This window comes from Pristiophorus japonicus, chromosome 9 (genome assembly GCF_044704955.1).
Source record: "Pristiophorus japonicus isolate sPriJap1 chromosome 9, sPriJap1.hap1, whole genome shotgun sequence".
NCBI lineage: Eukaryota > Metazoa > Chordata > Chondrichthyes > Pristiophoridae > Pristiophorus > Pristiophorus japonicus.
This window is the reverse complement of record NC_091985.1, coordinates 129,032,842-129,050,119: the sequence shown is the minus strand read 5'-3', so window position 1 is coordinate 129,050,119 and position 17,278 is coordinate 129,032,842. Positions and strand designations below refer to the sequence as shown.

The following is a 17,278-nucleotide window of genomic DNA, read 5'->3' as shown; positions in this document are numbered from 1 at the left end:
TTACGCTGCAGGGCCCAAATGGCTTGCAGGCACTGTGATTGCCAAAGAGGGGAATAGGGTTTTGGTAGTTAAACTTACCAATGGACAAATCTGCCGCAAACACGTGGATCAAACTAAAAGGAGGTTCAGCAACCCCATAGAAGAAGCACAGGAAGAACACGATGTAGAGTTTACTCCACCACAGGTGACCGAACACCGGAACCAAGTGGAGGAGAGCCCAGTCACTGTGGGCAGTCCGGACAGGCCTGAGGCACCGCAAACAGCAGACACTCAGTCCAACAACCGGAGCCCCAACTCAGGCGCTCTACAATGGAGCGTAAACCACCAGAGAGACTTAACCTGTGATCCCAATAAGACTTTGGGAGGGGAGGTGATGTCATGTTTTCAACTATCATTGTAACCTATGTATAAACTGACCTAAGTTGTACACCTTGAGAACATTGACCACAAGGGGGTGAACTTGTGGGAGACACTCCTAACCTGGACTTTCAGGTATAAAAGGGGAAGCTCCACCCACCTTCATTGCTTGAGGTCTTGGTAATAAAGGTAACTGGTCACAGAGTGACCTTCTCTCAAGTATGGGCCTCGTGTGCATTTATACTGTATAGTAAGGACATATCAGCTGGAAATCTGGAATAAAAACAGAAAATTCTGGAAACACACAGGAGGGCAGGCAGCGTCTATGACAAAAGGTCATCAACCTAACTCTGTTTCTCTCTCCACAGATGCTGCCTGACCTACTGAGTGTCTCCAGCATTTTCTGTTTTTATATCTTAAATCGGTGTTCTCCCGTTTTCGAGCCAGCCACCAGTGGAAACAGTGTTAATTTAATCATTGCACCAGATTACATGATCCTATGCAGGATCCACAATAAGACACTATTAGCGCCCCTGCTTGTTCTGTTTGAGGTAGTGGGGCTGAAATTCAGGGTCCCGGGAAGGACTGTTACCGTGGGTTTGCGGCGACCAATCGGCAAAATCGATTGGCCGACCCATTGTGGTCCATTGGCCCCCACCACCCCCTCCCCCCCAACGCATATTCAGCAAGGGGGAGGGGTTTCAGCGGTGAGCATTTCCAGCCGACTGAAGCTGCGGTAAGGGGCTTGCGGCCGTGGTGACGTCATCAGAATGCGCACCGCTACCACGTGGCCACGCCACCCATATTCACCTATAAAAAGGGAGGGTTTTTTTGAACAGTGCCCCCACCAGCTTTTTGGGTCGGTACACTTTACCGTGATACTTGACTCCGCTGGAGGAGGGCAACGGAGGATTCCCGCGATCGGGGTTTTTTTTTGCTGAAAGGTTTTGCTGTTGTTTTTTTGCATTGGTTTAACCTACTGAGTGGTCTTTATAATTTTGGGGAGCGTTTTCAGGACTTTGCGCTCTGACTCATTAGTGCAGGCCTGTAGACATCAGTCTGTGCTCCAGAGGCCTGCTTGTCAGGGTGCAGCGTTCCATCACAATGGAATCAGTGTTGCCTGGTACACCTTGTCAGACCCAGGGCGGCACTCAGGAGAAGGCGGTGCCATCAGCAACGTGTAGAGAGGCAGCGGGCAAGGGCGGCAGCAGCCAGGCCTGCTCAACATCCAGAAGGGCCTGCAGATGGCGTCAGGAGGAAGGTCAGATACGCTGACCCCCTCCCCAACACATACTGGGCCAGGAGCCTTGCCAGCAACAGCTTGCAGTGACGCACAACCACGAGGAGATGGCCATTATCCAGCTGCCATGGGAGGTGGCCAATACAGAGCTGGGGCAAGGAGGCCCTACCCTCAAAGGGTCTACAGACCTCAGTTCTCCTTCCTCCAGCTCAGTGATCAGCTACGCCTGCAAAGGCTGAGATTCAGAAAGGAGGTACTGAGGGAGCTCTGCAATGTGTGGTGGCAAGATGTGGAACCTCACACAAGGCTCACAACCGTCCTGACCATTGAGGCTAAGGTCACCATAGCTCTGAACTTCTATGCTACTGGGTCTTTCCAGTCTGCGACTGCAGACATTGCCAACATTTCTCAATTCTCAGCACATTGCTCCATCCGGCAGGTTACCGATGCACTGTACAGGAGAAGAGTGGACTATATCTCATTCCCGATGACGAGGGACAAGCAGGTGGAGCGGCAGGCCCGATTTGCCCGCATTGCAGAGTTCCCCAGGGTGCAGGGTGCGATCAACTGCACGCACGTTGGGCTGAGGGCGCCACAACACCGCCCCAAGATCTTTGTCAACCGCAAGGGGTTCCACTCCCTGAATGTGCAGCTCGTGTGTGACCACCAACGTCGGATCCTGGCAATTGATGTGAGATACCCAGGCAGCAGCCATGATTTGTTCATCCTGCACCAGACCAGTGTTCCCACCCTCTTCACTGGCCCAAATCAGGATTGTGGTTGGCTGCTTGGTGACAAGGTATATCCCCCGTCCAGCTGGTTGCTCACTCCACTGTGGAACCCCAGGACAGCGCCAGAGCATACGTACAATGATGCTCATTCTGGCACCAGGTACATCATCGAGCACTGCATTGGGATCCTCAAGCAGAGTTTCCGTTGCCTGGACCGGTCTGGTGGTGCCTTGCAGTACTCTCCTCAACGGGTCCTCATATTCGTCGTGGTCTGCTGCATGCTGCACAATCTGGCCATCATGAGGGGACAGCCGCTGGAGGTCGACCCAGCAGTACCACCTGATGTTGAGGAGGAAGATAAGGAGGTGCAGGAGGAGGAGGGGGACAATCCCCGTTGCCACCTGGCCAGGAGGCGTCATCCCCATCGCAACCTTGCAAGGGAGATGCAGCTACGTTTGATAGTTGCCCGATTCAGATAATCTCATCCACACATGACCCTTCAGCTCCCACTTTTCATGACCATCTCACAGAATTGCCCACTCCCAAATGAATCACCTGGGCAGATATATGTATTTACCAAATGATGCAAGTCAGTGCAAAAACACAACAGAAACAAAAAGCCGACCATAAACTAACATAAATAATCATTTTTTACCCCTGTGCATGTCCTTATAACACCTCTTGCGCGTGCCTATCCTAACACTACGCCTTAGAGTCTGCCGTGTGGCTGCATCATAGGTCTGGGAAGGCTGCTGTGCTTGTTGTGTGGGAGCTACAGATGACATTGTCGGACACCCTCGAACACCTTTGGGCCTGGAAGGGCTGGGTGCAAACTAGGCAGCACCCTCCTGGGAGGATGCAGTCTGGCTTGGCTCGGACGAGGCCATGCATGGAGGCACTTGCAGAATGCCAGGTCTGGGGCCAGGAATGTTGTGATCCTGAGAGAGCACATCATCAGGATCCTGGTCTGAGTCACTCCCCGGGGCAGCACACCACCATCACCACCAATCTGAGGGAGGTCAGCCCGGTGTTGTGGCGCAACACCAGAAGATCCCCTGTGGCCCGTGGTGGACCCAGCTACAAAGGCAACACTGAGGTGTCGGGTGGCATCGAGCTGAGACTGCATGAGAGCACCCTGAGTCTCAAATCCAGCAGACATGGCAGCAGTTTCATGCTCCATGGCGGCAGTTTTACGCTCCGTGGCCTGTTGCCCAGAGAGCATAAGAGCATTCTGAGCATCCAGGGCCATGGTCATCCTCTCCAATCCAGCACCGATGCCTGTGCTGCAATGACAGCTGCCACATCACCTGCAGGTTGTAGAATCGCAGCTGGATCCGCACGGTCACTCTGGGAGTCCACAATCGCCTGCACACTGGCAATGATGGGTTCCACGGTGTGCGCAGAGCTGTCAACTATGCAGGAAGTGGACTCCTCCACACTGCTGACCACTTCCGACAGCCTCTCTGTCACCCTTGTCAGTGCCCTCAACATCTGCGAATGCATGGCCTCCACCCTTCTTTCGTATGCCGCTATGTCGATGGCATCATCTGAGTCCTCGTCGGCAGAGCTCCGGTGCGGACTCCCCCCCCCGCCCCCCCCGGAGAGACGGCACCTGAGGTGGCCTAGCCCCGTCACCATGGTGCAGCCCGGTAGGCCCCGGTGCAACACCCAGTGCAGACCCCTGCACTACCTCATCTATATCACACCGCAGACTCCCAGTATCTAAGCTGGCGCGTGTGGGTGGAAGCAGTGACGCGTTGGTGCCATCAGTGTCCTCCTCTTCCTCTTCCTCCTCAGTGGCTTCCCCCTCGAGAGAATGCTGTGGATGCTCTCAGCAGGGCTTGAACCCTCAATGTCCTCACTGCTGAGAGCTGAGATTTCAGGGCTTAAGGTGAGAAGGGTGTGATACAGGCCTCCGGATGCTGTGCGACGTCTCTCCTCACTGGCGACTATGCTGGGTGTGCTGTCACTCGATCTGTCATCTGCGAGCATAAATGGGAGAAGGGCTGCCATGAGGGGGAGCTGGGGGATTGACGCATAGAGTTTACAAATCGCAGACTTTTAGAAGGAAACGCACAATAGGCGCTGACACATTCAAGTGAAGAATGCATTTAAGGATGGCCTCACTTACCCATGCTACCCACATCAGCGTCGCCAGTCCTGGAGCCAACAGGGAGCATGTCATCTGCGAGCATATATGAGAGAAGGGCTGTCATGAGGGGGAGGTGGGGGGTGAAGGCATGGCATAGTGCATCATCATAGGCAGTCCCTCGAATTGAGGATGACTTGCTTCCACGTCAAAAAGTTCACAGGTGTTTCGATGAAGGACCTAATATTCCAGATCCCGAACTACATCCTGAAGGGTGGAAGATGCCTGTTCATGGATTTTTTTAACATGTGGTGGCCGTTGCACACCAGCCACCACACGGGCTTGACAGAGCTAGGTCTTGGTCCAGTGGCAAGGATTACCCAAGATGACTGGAGTCCAGCTCTGCCGCATGGACCTAATGCGCGCACGTATCGCAGTGTGGGCTGACCCGTGCTGCCTCTTCTGGGCCCCTGAACTCACGCCTCTCCTGGGCCCTGATCACGTTGCTCTACAATCTCTCACTGCTACTGCACCCCGACCTTGCCGCTCCTGCTGGACCTGCCCACACTCCAATCACTTTGATGACGTCCAATTCAGTTGCCCTCTTCGCTGCCATCGCCCACCTGCACCAGCTCACGCTGTACCTTGCAGTGGCATGCCGCCATGCTGCTCCGGGGACCGCTGCTCGTCGCTCCTTTTATGGCCCTGACCTGCCGCTGATGGTCTCTCACAGCTTACAGTGTGTAGTATCTGAAGGCATGGAGGATGCAACTAGCAGACTTCCATGAAGAAAAGGAACAGTAGGCGTTGGCGCATTCAAGGAGAGAGCATTAAAGGATGGCCTTCACTTATCCACATCGGTGTCTATTGTGAGCCAGTTTGGCCTGCAAAACAAAGAATGGTTGGTGAGTACCACTGTGATGACGCATCAGAAATGAGTGCACAAGTGTTTGTCCCTGACATGCAGCTGTAAGTGTGAGATGAAAGGGAGCCTCCATTGCGAGAACACACACATATATATGTATAAAGGCGTGAACAATGAAATGCTGCTTGAGTGACTAAACAATGAGTATGGGAAATAAGAGAATGTTGAAGGAGAAGCTCGCAGATGCAAGGTCAGCAGTTGGTGGAAGAGGTACTCACTTTCATAAGACGGATTGTGTCATGGAATTGTTTCCTGCACTGCATGGGAGTCCTCTGATGAATGGAGGTGCCTGAGACCTCCCCTGCTATCTCGCTCCATGCATTAGTCATGACCTGCCGAGTTGGTCTCACCACGTCCGGATACAGCAGTCAGTCTCCTCCTGTCCTCTACACCCTGCTAAGTATCTCCAGCTCTGCATCAGTGAAGCGGCTTGCCCTCCTTGCTCCTCTAACACCAGTCATCCTCAAAGTAAATTCTCTCCTCAGGACTTAGCTGCAAACCCTGACCTTTAAGAAGGCCAGGGAGACGCTCATTAGTGCAGGAAGCCATTCTTTAACTTTTTGGGCTGAAAATCGATCGGGGCACTGCCGAAATTTGGCCCCAAAATGTTGGGAGGTGCACCAGCTTTCTTGTGCTACTGAATTTCGGCCCCAGTGAGTATTGAACCTTACGTACAAGGAAGATCGCAGGTTTGGACCTCAGTCTATTCTGGGTCTGCCAATTTCAGTTAGTGTGGCAGCACAGGTCCTATAATTAGTCTCAGTGGCTCTGAGTCAGAGAGGGGATAACCAGTTTTCATTTCCAGCAATCATTGTTGGAAGAATGTGATGGTTGTTAGGTACAGACAGTCAAGCAGTCTGCCAATTTTCTAAGTTGAAAGATGTAGAATGGCCACTTGAGTGAAGTATAAGAACATAAGAAATAGGCGCAGGAGGAGATCATTCGGCCATTTGAGACTGCTCCGCCACTCAATAGGCTGATCTACAACCTGGGCTCAACTGCACTTTCCTGCCCAATCCCCATATCCCTTGATTCCCTTAGTGTACAAAACACTATCAATCTCAGTCTTGAATATACTGAATGACTGAGCAGCCACAGCAATCTGGAGTAAGGAATTCCACAGATTCACCACCTTTTGAGTGAAGAAATTTCTCAAAATCTCAGTTGTAAATGGCCGACCCCTTATCCTGAGACTATTCCCCCTACTTCTGGTCTCTCCAGCCAAGAAAAACAGCCTCTCAGTATTTACCCTGACAAGTCCTCTCAGAATCTTATATGTTTCAGTTATATGGCAATGTGTTCCTATGGAACTGTAGCCCAACAAGGAACCTCCAGCACAGTAAGAACAGAAAGGAAGAGTAGATTATTGACAGAAAAAGAATAAACTAGTACAGGTTGAACCTCCCTTATCCAGAACCCTCGAGACCTGTCCTGTTCTGGATAAGGGATTTTTCCGGACGAGGGGATATCGGGGCTGGCTGGCTTGGGGCTGAGAGTGCGGCAGAGAGATCATAGGGGGGGGTGGGGGGAGGGCGGTGGATCGTGGGGTCAGGCCAGCGATTGCAGGAGTCGGCAACGAAGAAGGACTTCAATTTGTTCATATCGGAGTTCTGTGCATCCGCCACCCGGTGGCCGGGAATGGTTCCGGACAAGGGGTGGTTCTGAATAAGGGAGTTCTGGATAAGGGAGGTTCAACCTGTACCTCATTATATTGTTAAGGAGGGCCTGCTGGTTTTTGTAGAAAAATACTCTGCTAACTGTAAGACCCCAGAGCGACCCTGATTCCAAATGATTTGAGGTTGACCTGTATTGGGGACAGTGATTTAACTTTGATCAGTACAAGCAAGACTTAATACATTCCAGTATTCGAATAGCAGTTTACAGAGAATAATTGAGACTTATATTACCCCGTTATCCTCTGGGTTGAAGCGCAACTGTGAGCAGGCTGCGCCCTATGTCTCTTGTCTCTCTCTCTCTCTCTGTCTCCCAGGTGTCTCCTTAATTCTTACTGAAATCTCCACTCCTGAAATCTCCTATTCTTTGTGGCTGTTAAGGTCCCCTTCTTATATCCTTACTCTCATTCAAAACCTATGGAGTCCTCCTGAACCAATCACTGGCTTACACCCAAACCCAATATCCAATCAAAAAGATGCCATGTTCGTACCATATTGGCTTACACAGGTGTCTTATGACACCCTTGCATCATCTTTCTTTGACCATCAAGATTCATATCTGGGGTAGTTATGATAGTACAAAAGGAATACGTCTCCATAGGTTAAGATATGGGCCTCGCTGGTGGCCTTTGTATTTAATTCATTGCAGATGTTACAAGATTCCAACACAGTAGCAGCCACACATGACCTTGCTTCCCAGGCTAACTGCAGTCTATTCGGCCAGGGCAATCTCTTTCTCACCCCAGGTTGTCTGGTTACAGCTTACTCACAGTTTTTTAAGCATAAGAAAAAGGATTACATGTTATATAATTCAAGTTATCATTGCATACAGTTGATGATTACAAACTTCTACCGTTAATTCTTACACACAATTATAAATCCATTACTGATAATTATAAGATACTAATGGTTATAAGATATCAAAACAAGTATTCCAACAAACAACTAATATACAATAACTGTGTTTAAACAGCGCTTTAGATGCCTGGAACACTCAGGAGGGGAGCTACAATACAACCCTGAGCAACCCTGAGGTCGAGAGGCGGAGCGGCAGTGTTCCAGGTCCACAAAAGGCCAGCGTGAGTTGGGGAGGCCCAGCGGGAGGTCGAGAGGCGGAGCGACAGCGTCCCAGGCCTACAATAGGCCAGCGTGAGTCGGGGAGGCCCAGCGGGAGGTCGAGAGGCGGAGCGGCAGCGTCCCAGGCCTACAATAGGCCAGCGTGAGTCGGGGAGGCCCAGCGGGAGGTCGAGAGGCGGAGCGGCAGTGTCCCAGGCCTACAATAGGCCAGCGTGAGTCGGGGAGGCCCAGTGGGAGGTCGAGAGGCGGAGCGGCAGTGTTCCAGGCCTACAAAAGGCCAGCCTGAGTCGGGGAGGCCCAGCGGGAGGTCGAGAGGTGGAGCGGCAGCATCCCAGGCCTACAATAGGCCAGCGTGAGTCGGGGAGGCCCAGTGGGAGGTCGAGAGGCGGAGCGGCAGTGTTCCAGGCCTACAAAAGGCCAGCCTGAGTCGGGGAGGCCCAGTGGGAGGTCGAGAGGTGGAGCGGCAGCGTCCCAGGCCTACAATAGGCCAGCGTGAGTCGGGGAGGCCCAGTGGGAGGTCGAGAGGCGGAGCGGCAGTGTTCCAGGCCTACAAAAGGCCAGCCTGAGTCGGGGAGGCCCAGTGGGAGGTCGAGAGGTGGAGCGGCAGCGTCCCAGGCCTACAATAGGCCAGCGTGAGTCGGGGAGAGAGGCGTGGCTTGTGCAGCTGCAGCGGGGAGAGAAAGCAAAAAAGAAGTAGAAAGAAATCAAAAGGTGACGTCACAGCCAAAGGGGTAAGTGATTGGTTGGTGATTGGTAAGTAGCTTTTCTTTTTCTTTTTATATCAGTAAGTAACCTGTTAACATTGTTGTCGCCAAATTAAGTGTATCTAAGGATTAAGTCATGGCAGGAGAGCTCGGACACGTGATATGCTCCTCCTGTACTATATGGGAACTCAGGGACACTTCCGGTGTCCCTGACGACTACATCTGCGGGAAGTGTATCTGCCTCCAGCTCCTGACGGACCGCGTTACAGAATTGGAACTGAAGGTGGATTCACTCTGGAGCATCCACGATGCTGAGAATGACGTGATTAGAACGTGTAGCGAGTTGGTCTTACCGCAGGTAAAGGGTCCAAGCCAGATAGGGAATGGAAGACCAACAGGAAGAGCAGTGCAAGGAAGGTAGAGCAGGGGTCCCCTGTGGTCAACCCCTGCAAAACAGATACACCGCTTTGAGTACTGTTGAGGGGGATGACTCATCAGGGGAGGGCAGCAGCAGCCAAGTTCATGGCACCGTGGCTGGCTCTGCTGCACAGGAGGGCAGGAAAAAGAGTGGGAGAGCGATAGTGATAGGGGATTCAATTGTAAGGGGACTAGATAGGCGTTTCTACGGCCGCAACCGAGATTCCAGGATGGTATGTTGCCTCCCTGGTTCAAGGGTCAAGGATGTCTCGGAGCAGGTGCAGGACATTCTGAAAAGGGAGGGTGAACAGCCAGTTGTCGTGGTGCACATTGGTACCAACGATATAGATAAAAACGGGATGAGGTCCAACGAGACAAATTTAAGGAGCTAGGAGCTAAACTAAAAAAGTAGGACCTCAAAAGTAGTAATCTCAGATTTTCTACCAGTGCCACGTGCTAGTCAGAGTAGGAATCGCAGGATAGCTCAGATGAATACGTGGCTTGAGCAGTGGTGCAGCAGGGAGGGATTCAAATTCCTGAGGCATTGGAACCGGTTCTGGGGGAGGTGGGACCAGTACAAACCGGACGATCTGCACCTAGGCAGGACTGGAACCAATGTCCTAGGAGGAGTGTTTGCTCGTGCTGTTGGGGAGAAGTTAAACTAATATGGCAGGGGAATGGGAACTAATGCAGGGAGACAGAGGGAAACAAAATGGAGACAGAAGCAAAAGACAGAAAGGAGATGAGTAAAAGTGGAGGGCAGAGAAACCCAAGGCAAAAAACAAAAAGGGCCACTTTGCAGCAAAATTCTAAAGGGTCAAAGTGTGTTAAAAAGGCAAGCCTGAAGGCTCTGTGCCTCAATGCGAGGAGTACTCAGAATAAGGTGGACAAATTAACTGTGCAGATAGCAGTTAATGGATACGATGTGGTTGGCATCACGGAGACATGGCTCCAGGGTGACCAAGGCTGGGAACTCAACATCCAAGGGTATTCAACATTTAGGAAGGATAGACAGAAAGGAAAAGGAGGCAGGGTGGCGTTGCTGGTTAAAGAGGAAATTAATGCAATTGTAAGGAAAGACATTAGCTTGGATGATGTGGAATCGGGTATAGGTGGAGCTACGGAATACCAAAGGGCAGAAAACGCTAGTGGGAGTTGTGTACAGACCTCCAAACAGTAGTAGTGATGTTGGGGAGGGCATCAAACAGAAAATTAGGGGTGCATGCAATAAAGGTGCAGCAGTTATCATGGGTGACTTTAATATGCATATAGATTGGGCTAACCAAACTGGAAGCAATACGGTGGAGGAGGATTTCCTGGAGTGCATAAGAGATGGTTTTCTAGACCAATATGTCGAGGAACCAACTAGGGGGGAGGTCATCTTAGACTGGGTGTTATGTAATGAGAGAGGATTAATTAGCAATCTCGTTGTGCGAAGCCCCTTGGGGAAGAGTAACCATAATATGGTTGAATTCTACATTAGGATGGAGAATGAAACAGTTAATTCAGAGACCATGCTCCAGAACTTAAAGAAGGGTAACTTTAAAGGTATGAGGCGTGAATTGGCTAGGATAGATTGGCGAATGATACTTAAAGGGTTGACTGTGGATGGGCAATGGAAGACATTTAGAGACCGCATGGATGAACTACAACAATTGTACATCCCTGTCTGGCGTAAAAATTAAAAAGGGAAGGTGGCTCAACCGTGGCTATCAAGGGAAATCAGGGATAGTATTAAAGCCAAGGAAGTGGCATACAAATTGGTCAGAAATAGCAGTGAACCCGGGGACTGGGAGAAATTTAGAACTCAGTAGAGGAGGACAAAGGGTTTGATTAGGGCAGGGAAAATAGAGTACGAGAGGAAGCTTGCAGGGAACATTAAAATGGACTGCAAAAGCTTCTATAGATATGTAAAGAGAAAAAGGTTAGTAAAGACAAACGTAGTCAGAATCAGGGGCAGTCATAACTGGGAACAAAGAAATGCCAGACCAATTGAACAAGTACTTTGGTTCAGTATTCACTAAGGAGGACACAAACAACCTTCCGGATACAAAAGGGGTCAGAGGGTCTAGTAAGAAGGAGGAACTGAGGGAAATCCTTATTAGTCGGGAAATTGTGTTGGGGAAATTGATGGGATTGAAGGCCGATAAATCCCCAGGGCCTGATGGACTGCATCCCAGAGTACTTAAGGAGGTGGCCTTGGAAATAGCGGATGCATTGACAGTCATTTTCCAACATTCCAAAGGCTCTGGATCAGTTCCTATCGAGTGGAGGGTAGCCAATGTAACCCCACTTTTAAAAAAAGGAGGGAGAGAGAAAACAGGGAATTATAGATCGATCAGCCTGACATCAGTAGTGGGTAAAATGATGGAATCAATTATTAAGGATGTCATAGCAGCGCATTTGGAAAGAGGTGACATGATAGGTCCAAGTCAGCATGGATTTGTCAGCATGCTTGACAAATCTTCTGGAATTTTTTGAGGATGTTTCCAGTAGAGTGGACAAGGGGGAACCAGTTGATGTGGTGTATTTGGACTTTCAGAAGGCTTTTGACAAGGTCCCACACAAGAGATTAATGTGCAAAGTTAAAGCACATGGGATTGGGGTAGTGTGCTGACGTGGATTGAGAACTGGTTGGCAGGCAGGAAGCAAAGAGTAGGAGTAAATGGGTACGTTTCAGAATGGCAGGCAGTGACTAGTGGGGTACCGCAAGGTTCTGTGCTGGGGCCCCAGCTGTTTACATTGTACATTAATGATTTAGACAAGGGGATTAAATGTAGTATTCCAAATTTGCGGATGACACTAAGTTGGGTGGCAGTATCAGCTGCGAGGAGGATGCTATGAGGCTGCAGAGTGACTTGGATAGGTTAGGTGAGTGGGCAAATGCATGGCAGATGAAGTATAATGTGGATAAATGTGAGGTTATCCACTTTGGTTGTAAAAACAGAGAGACAGACTATTATCTGAATGTTGACAGATTAGGAAAAGGGGAGGTGCAACGAGACCTGGGTGTCATGGTACATCAGTCACTGAAGGTTGGCATGCAGGTACAGCAGGCGGTTAAGAAAGCAAATGGCATGTTGGCCTTCATAGCGCGGGGATTTGAGTACAGGGGCAGGGAGGTGTTACTACAGTTGTACAGGGCTTTGGTGAGGCCACACCTGGAGTATTGTGTACAGTTTTGGTCTCCTAACTTGAGGAAGGACATTCTTGCTATTGAGAGAGTACAGCGAAGGTTCACCAGACTGATTCCCGGGATGGCGGGACTGACATATCAAGAAAGATTGGATCAACTGGGCTTGTATTCACTGGAGTTCAGAAGAATGAGAGGGGATCTCATCGAAACGTTTAAAATTCTGACGAATTTAGACAGGTTAGATGCAGGAAGAATGTTCCCAGTGTTGGGGAAGTCCAGAACCAGGGGCCACAGTCTAAGGATAAGGAGTAAGCCATTTAGGACCGAGATGAGGAGAAACTTCTTCACCCAGAGAGTGGTGAATCTGTGGAATTCTCTACCACAGAAAGCTGTTGAGGCCAAGTCACTAAATATATTCAAAAAGGAGTTAGATGTAGTCCTTACTACTCGGGGGATCAAGGGGTATGGCGAGAAAACAGGAATGGGGTACTGAAGTTGCATGTTCAGCCATGAAGTCATTGAATGGCGGTGCAGGCTCGAAGGGACGAATGGCCTACTCCTGCTCCTATTTTCTATGTTTCTATGTTTCTAAGTAGCTAAATTTGTGGTCGTGTGCTCCATGCTGCACAACCTGGCTATGAGGAGGAGGGAACAAGAATTGCCAGAAGGGACTCATGGTCCACTTCAGGCGAGAGAGGAAGAGGATGACGAGGGGTTCAATGCTGACCTAGAGCCAGACAATCAGGCTGGCTATGCAACCATGCCCATGACCCCCTCCAGACCACAGGAAAGGGCCCGTGGTGGCTACATAGCTGCAAGAGTATTACGTCAGGAGCTCATAACTAAATGATTTGCCTGAAAGAATGTTGCTGTGATTGACAACACTGACACACTGCTGTGTGTGTGCAGCTCAGACATCAATGGTGGGCATCACCTTGCTGCCAGTTCAAGTTTAAGTTGATTCAAGTTAAGTTTTATTTAACCCTTTCATGTTAAGGAATCACATGAACGGTCCAGCTTTCTGAAACAATGCGCAACAAGGTTATGTTGAATAAAAAACATTTTATACGACCATTGGACTGAAATCATAAGTATCACGAGCAAAAACACTCCAACCCCACCCCACTTTTTCGACCATTGACATCAATCAAATGTTCAATATGTCCAGCAACACAGAATACAAATGTAAAGCAGGAGGATGGCCCCCTCCCCCCATACATTACAGCAAATTGCATACATCCAGATGGAGATATAACACAGCCATCACCTGCGCACATGCACCTCACTTTCCTTCCCCCCTCCCCTTCTTCTCCCCACCCCTACCCCTTCCCCTCCTCGCTCCATGCCGCCTGGCCGAAGAGATCGTCAGATGGTGCCTCATAGTGGGGGATGAAGGCAGAGGTGGTGGTTGGACGGGTACGGGAGCGGGGAGTGCCGAGGTGGAAACATTCTCGGATCCGGAAGCAGGATCTTGATCCTGCCTCTCATCTGTCATTCGCAGTGGTGGTGTGGAACCACTGGGAGGCTATCGCCTCCAGGGCCTCTGCCATCTGTGGAACGTACTCAGTCATGGTGGCCAGCTGCCAGGATATGCCCCCCAATGCATCGATGAGCTGGTCACCAATGTCTACAGTCCTCCTGAACAACTGTACCATCTCTCCGCTCTCATGTGGCGCTCGTGGAACAGACCTGCCGCGTCCACGTAACCTCCGCGGGGTCGGCGCCATGCTGGGGACAAATGGGGTGCCCTGTGGCAAGGTGCTTGGGCTCGGTACCTCCAGAGTGGAGGCGGGAATGATTGGAGGACCGATAGATGGCCTTGGGGTAGAATGGGTTCTATAGCGTGGTGATGCAGGTTCCTCGAAGTCCGCACTCTCATCCATGGAGAACATACCCAGCGGATTGACGAGCGAGAATCGGAGCTCCTCAGCACCAGATGTTGGATTGTCCGGCGAGTCCGGCCCTGCGCCCCCCACCTTCTGGCCTCTGTGGTCTTGCCTGGGACCATGCTGCTGGCTGAGCTACCAAACACAAATGAGGTTATTAGAGGAGAAGTGGATGCTAGGGTCACAAGGTGAGTGCATATACACACAGCATATGCACGACAAAAGCACCACCGCTATCAAAATCATCACAGACATCACATTTCATGACCATCAACACATTCTGCATTGCAATAGTTTTCATTAGGCCAGCATTATTTCTAGGACAGTTTTAGAAATCATCTAACATATATGATTGTTCGGATACGAGTGGGTGTGGCATCTACTGACTTTACATCATGCAATGGTGTAAACTTTACTCACGTTGCATCACTTCAGGGTCTGCAGATGCTTGCGTGGCTATCCGGGGGTGCTTCCCCACGAGTGTGAGCACCCGCTCCTCCATCTCAGTGATGTTGCTGGGGACTGGTGCCCCCCCGCACCCCCCCCCCCCCCCCCCCCCGCCGTTCACCTCTGCACGGACCTCATCATCGATAGATTATTCTGTAAAAGGTAACAGGACGACATGGCATGAGATCATTGCGTGATATCATTGCTAGGTACTGTCACAGAGACTGAAACAACACATAACCGACAGATGTAATCATAATTATTATTATAATTATCATTCTTTACCTAAAGACGTACACCGTGACCGCAGGCTTTGAATACAACATTCCCGGTAAAAGTGAAAGACCTCACATCTGATGATAGTCACTCATGACTCTTACAAATCAAATTATACAAATACATAAGTACATGTAAATAAATGTAATACTTACTCTTGCGGATCCGACAAGGTCATTCCATCATTTGCGGCATTGGTTGCCCTCACGCATCTCGTTGGTCGCCGATGAGACCACCTCTGCTATCTCGGCCCATGTCTTCTGGTAGGCCTTTGGGGTGGACTTCCCACGCCCTCCCAGTGTCAAATCACCCCAGCGTAACTCGACGTCCTGCAGGAGGGAGGCATTTGCCTCATCCGAGAACCTTCTGGCTCTTTTGCACCCTCCAATGTGCTCCTCTCCCAGCTCACTGCTCTCGCCAGCATCAGTCCCTACAGCATGCTGTGTTATCTCCTCCTCTCCCTCCATTATAGGCACCAAATTCGACCAAATATCTGGCTGTTAACAGCTAATTTTTTTTCCCCCAATTTGCTTAAAGCTCGAAACTCTCCCTCCTTCCTCCCAAAGCAGCCACACCACACACGCCTTCACTCCCTCTCAGCTCCCTCTCCATCTGTCTCCTCTTTTGCGCATGTCATGGTGACCCTTGACCTCCTGAATCGCGGGAATCGAGCGTTGCCATGCCGTTGCTAAGGACGGCAACACTTTATGGCAGAAAGTCAGAGAGATTTAACGCTACCGCCCATTTCATATCGCTCGTGGTAACGCTCATTTTATAAAATGGAAACTAGAGGCTTTGAGAATGAGCGACAAGCTGGCGATCTGAAGACACATTTTTACCACCCACGCCGGAAATAACGCCCATTTTTGGGCGATCTGCACAAAAATGTAAAATCTAGCCCTTTGTCTTTTATCTCAGCCTCTGGAATTCCATTAATTCTTTCAGGTGTTCCCACAAACAGGCGGAGGTCTGCATTTTTAATTTGGTCAAGGATGGCCCCATGCCTTGCTTTCTTCCATTTAAATCTAATCGGGTCTACCCAAGGTATATTACACTCATTTAAAAGCATGATTATTCAAGAATCACCATTCATTGCCTAACAGTTACATAATACAAACTGACCTACAACCAATAATGCTTATTTCATTTAGTCCATGTTAGTTAGTGGGAATTTGAAATGGAGATTCTCAGGATTCTTACACAACTTGATGCCAATCAAAGTAGAATAATACGTCACGACTAAGAGGTCCTGTAAACGTAGTCAAAATTAATGTTTGTCAAGATAAACACAGGTTAGACCGCACTTTGAGTGCTGGGCACAGTTCTGGTCTGCATAATATAGAAAGGATATAGAGGCATTGGAGAAGGTTCAGGAAAGCTTTATTAGAATGATACCAGAACTGAGAGGTTATACCCATCAGAAAAGATTGAACAGGCTAAAAGAAAAATAAGAACGACTTACATTTTCACAACCACCAGACATCCCAAAGTGCTTTAGAGCTAATGAAGTACTATTGAAGTAGGAAACACGGCAGCTAATTTGAACATAGCAAGCTCCCTCAACCAGCAATGTGATAATGACCAGATAATCTGTTTTAGTGATGTTGATTGAGGGGTAAAAAATTGGCTAGGACACCAGGGATAATTCTTCTGCTGCTCTTCGAAATAGTGCCTTGGGATCTTTTAGTCCACCTGAGAAAGCAGACAGGGCTTTGGTTTAAAATTTCATATTGAAAGACAGCAGCTCTGACAGTGCAGCACTTCCTCAGTACTGCACGGGAATATCAGCCTTGATTTTTGTGCTCCAGTCTCTGGAGTGGGACTTGAACCCACAACATTCTGACTCAGAGGAGAGGATGCTACCAACTGAGTCACAGCTGATACTCTGAAGGCTTGCCTCTCTTCTCTAGAAAAGGGTCACCTGATAGAGATCTTTAAGATTATGAAAGGATTTGACAGGGTAGACGAAGAGAAGAAGAGGGCTCTGAGCTAGTTAGAGTGGGTGAGAGCTCAGATGAACAGAACTCCAAGAAAGAATGCAAAAGGCAGGAGGCAACAGAGCAGAGTAGCACTGGGGTAAGTGTGAACCACAACGTGATAGGAAGGGACAATATATATGAATATAAAAGGGCTGCAGGAGGGATCAAAACTAAAAATCATGGTTTAAAAACTAGTATTAAAACACTTTACCTAAACGCACGCAGCATTCGAAACAAAGTAAATGAGTTGACGGCACAAATCATTACAAATGGGTATGATTTGGTGACCATTACAGAAACATAGTTGCAGGGTGGCCAAGACTGGGAATTAAACATACAGG

The 17,278-nt window shown here is 49.6% G+C and overlaps 1 protein-coding gene across 1 annotated transcript; it reads left to right on the top strand.

Annotated features, from left to right (window-relative positions):
- The first annotated feature begins 1,601 nt into the window (after positions 1–1,601).
- On the top strand, positions 1,602–16,951 carry LOC139273922 (putative nuclease HARBI1). Its single transcript, XM_070890994.1, has 3 exons — positions 1,602–2,488; positions 3,808–3,977; positions 16,869–16,951. Exons 1-3 carry the CDS (start codon positions 1,602–1,604, stop codon positions 16,949–16,951), a joined length of 1,140 nt encoding a protein of 379 aa, XP_070747095.1.
- Positions 16,952–17,278: the final 327 nt, after the last annotated feature.